Below are 3,690 nucleotides of genomic sequence, written 5' to 3' on the forward strand. Positions count from 1 at the left end.
TCATTAGGTGGCCAAAGTATTTGGCCACCTAATGAGAAGGAAGGACTCCCTGGAGAAGAGCCTAATGCTGGGAACAATAGATGGCAAAAGAAGAAGGGGACGGCAGAGGATAAGGTGGCTAGATGGGAGTCACTGAAGCAGCTGGTGTGAGCTTAAGTGGACTCCGGGGGATGGTGGAGGACAGGAAGGCCTGGAGGAATGTTGTCCATGGGGTCCCGATAGATCAGACAAGACTTTGCAACTAACAACAACAAAATGTGTGTATTATATACAAGGACACATGCCCCAAAGCATTTTAAAATACCCAGAAATTTGTTTTAAGTCTATCCACCTTACTGAACCTGGGTCAGCAGATTTTTAGCACCATATGGCAATAGTAGACTGTGCTTTCAACCAACAACATGTGGCCCCTAATGATTTCATTGGTCTGAAAGTATTTTAAGAGCCATTCCATTTGAGGCATCAACCTTAAAGCAGGTGTCATAATTTTACAAAGCATGAGCACAAATCCAAAGTGTTACCAATAAGACAGTTTCAAAAAGTGGTAAATAAGGGTTTCTGACAATGTTACATCAATACTTTCATTGTACATACTTATGTAGTGATCCATGTGGATTACTATTTAATTATATTACACAGTTCACTGTGTAATTTGAATTAAGATAAGCCTTCCCCAATCTGATGCCTGCTAGGTATTTTGGTCTTCAAGTCCCATCAGCCTCAGACAACACAGATAAAAAGGTCAGAAATTCTGAGAATTGTGCGTTAAAAATCTCTGGAGGGCACCAGCTTGAAAAAAAATGACATAGAACATCCTTATATTGCTCTTCTTACAAAACAAGTTCCAATACTTATACATGGTATCCATGGTTCATTTGATCACAGATATACTGTTCTTTGCTTGAATATGCAGCTCATTGATCAGGTAACTTCTTCAGCCTAGTGTCCAGACTTCATCAGTCATGTCACTTAGAAACAACCCCTTGCTATTTTGAGCACCTAGGCTAAGAATGCCCATTCCCATGCATGTTGATTGTATCAATAAATATAACAGTGTGACCTATATTTCAAGCACAAGAAAGAGAGGTTTGTACAAGAGTGCTTGTACATCAGCTGCTCCTAAGTAGTGTTACCCCAGTGTTAATACAAATAAATTATGACAGGCCTTCAGATGTGGCTTCCCTGTTGGCTGTCTACGATATGGAACACGAAAGAACCTCCATGGCCACCTATATACACATGAAGAATTCCAATTTGATTTCTTCAAGAGAATAAGGACAGGGAGTTCCAGTACAAAAACCAGTAAATTAGTAGACAAAATCTACAACTGTTGCAACTATCCCCAAATATTACTATGGAACTTCCCCTATAAGTAGAGAAAAAAGCTAATCTAGTCATTTTAAGCAATATAAAGAGGCAGATTATGAGATTGCTAGCAAAAATGCATTCCATGTGGAAAATAATGCCGTTTTGTGAGAGAAGCCTTCATGAGCATTCTTCACCCACTGACATTTTATAACTTCATCTGCAAGAAAACAGAATTAAAAAATATTTATCCGACCACAAAGTTTTGTATCTTATTGAGTTTAACTCTTGCATACAGTATTTGATGTGTGACTGCCATTATCCAAATTAAAAAGACCTCTAAAAATATCTGTAGCATACATTTTCCTTATTAAATATTAACAAGTATTTTTGTTACTGCTGAGTTTCATGACATTATTCCATTGTTTTAGCAGTCAACCCTTTTACCTAAAAAGCATTTAAACTATTGAAAAAGATAATTAAAATACTAGGTATCTTCTTCAAAGGCTTCCAAGAATAAATCATTTTATTTAAAATTGTAGATCTGTTACAAGTGTATAGGGATGTAAAATGGAATTTTAAAGGGAAATTAGCTAAAAAGGAAGGCATAAATATAATAATCAGGGTTTGCTTTTTTAACCACACTGAATTGCTTAATGCTAACTATGTATACTTGAAAGTAAATACTACTAGTATTAATTGGGCTTCTGAGTAAATAGGATTTAAAAAAAATCAAGGATGTGACTGCAGGTTGATCAAATGCTAATAACACTAATAGTTGTTAGTTCATTCTCATAAACAGGAATAGCCAGTTCCTTTGTGAAAGCAACTATTATTTGCCATTAGCTTCCTAAATCAAGCATAGCAAATGTCTAGAAAGATCAAGTGCAACTACATGTCCCCTTTATGTATATAGCTGTGCATTCTGGCTTTCAGTGACACAGGTTCAAATATCTAACCGAAAAAGAAACAAACCATCATCCCATAAACCTTAACAAGTTACAAAAATAAAAAAGTCAAGCCTGTGCGTCTTATTCGTTGTCAACAATTAGCCGAAGCAACTATGAGACAATCAGAGAAGATATGAGGCAATTTGAGGTATAATTCGAATGGCAAAGAATCCCACAGAGAAACGTTCAAAACAGAGCCTGGAAAAAAATGTCTGCTGTAACTTCAGTGTCAGATGTTTTGCCCTTTAAATCCCTATGATATGCAGTTTAATGTCTGGACTCTGGGGATAGGAAAAACAAGCTTGCAAAGGTGGGCACTGAAACACTCCCAGTCGGGTCGGTTGGTTGACTGATGCTGGGCACTTTGAGTTTCTATTTTAAAAAGAAAAGGAAAACGATTACAGATCTGTCGTGCTTTTTAAAAAATCAGCGGTAGCAGCCAGGCCATTGTGAACGGGCCGGGAGAAGCTGGGTCTCCTTCTCCAGGAGCAGACGGCCGGCCCTCCAAACTCCCTCTCCGCTTCCGGGGACGGGAACTTGGGCTCCCCCACCCCCTTCCCATCCGTGACAACCTCCCCTGAGAGACTCCCAAGCGGGCCGCCACTCGGGCCGACGTCTCTCTTTCTCCGCGGCCTTCGAGATCCTGTGACAGGCCGGAACAGAGCAGCGAGAGAGGCAGGCCTTCGAGACAGGCAAGGCCGAGGCCGGCGCTCGCCTCGCCGCCAGGCCAGGCCCGGCCAGGCGCCGCGACGTACTCTCCACTCACTCACTCACTCACTCACCGGGAAGGCTCGGATCCGCATCTTGCTGTCCTTCCGGCTGCCCGTCCCCTTGCTCAGATTCGACATATTCGTGCTGGCGGGAGCGGAGCCCCTCTCCTGAGGGGCGGGGGGAGGGGAAAGGGACAGGGGTCGGGGAGAATCCCCCTCAAGTAGCCGGCGGCGGCGACCTTCACTCCCGAGGGCGAGAGAATTGCTGAGGCGAGGCAGGCCCGGGCAGCTATTTCTTCTCAGTATCGGCGGCAGCGGCGTCGCCTTCTTAGCCTCCTACACCTACAGCAGCAGCAGCACCTCCTCCGTCTCCGCCGCCGCGATGGCGGCTAAACATCGCTCAGTGCGCAGGGCCGAGCAGCCCCCTCCCCTCACCCAGAGACACAGACAGCTCTGGCGGCGCAAGAGAGGGGGAGGGAGGAGGAAAAGGGGAGGAGCGCAGCCGGCGGGGAGGAGGGATGAGGGGGGAGCGGAATGGAAACACAGGGGGCAAGCGGGAGAGCGGCAATTATCGCGAGAGGCCAACGGTTCCCGCGATAGTAGAGAAAGGGAGCGTTTTCTTTCTTCCCGGCTGAAGCTGGGAGGCGGCTCGGCCAAGAGGGGGCGGGATAAGTACGGGCGAGTGGGGTAGGTGATTGGCCAATGATGGAGCAGAGGAGGAGCAG

General features: G+C 44.8%; 1 protein-coding gene across 1 annotated transcript in view; it reads right to left on the reverse strand.

The window, feature by feature from the left end:
* The window catches only part of CUL3 (cullin 3), a 56,393-nt gene extending 52,922 nt beyond the window's left edge, over positions 1 to 3,471 (reverse strand). Inside the window, exon 1 of the mRNA XM_044432723.1 lies at positions 3,038 to 3,471. Within this exon, the coding sequence (XP_044288658.1) occupies positions 3,038 to 3,103 (66 nt within the window). The 5' untranslated portion in view covers positions 3,104 to 3,471. The remainder of the gene's footprint in view (positions 1 to 3,037) is intronic.
* Between the last annotated feature and the right edge of the window lie 219 nt (positions 3,472 to 3,690).

The sequence above is a fragment of the Varanus komodoensis genome, unplaced genomic scaffold (genome assembly GCF_004798865.1).
Source record: "Varanus komodoensis strain SLA01 unplaced genomic scaffold, ASM479886v1 scaffold25, whole genome shotgun sequence".
NCBI classification, from domain to species: domain Eukaryota; kingdom Metazoa; phylum Chordata; class Lepidosauria; order Squamata; family Varanidae; genus Varanus; species Varanus komodoensis.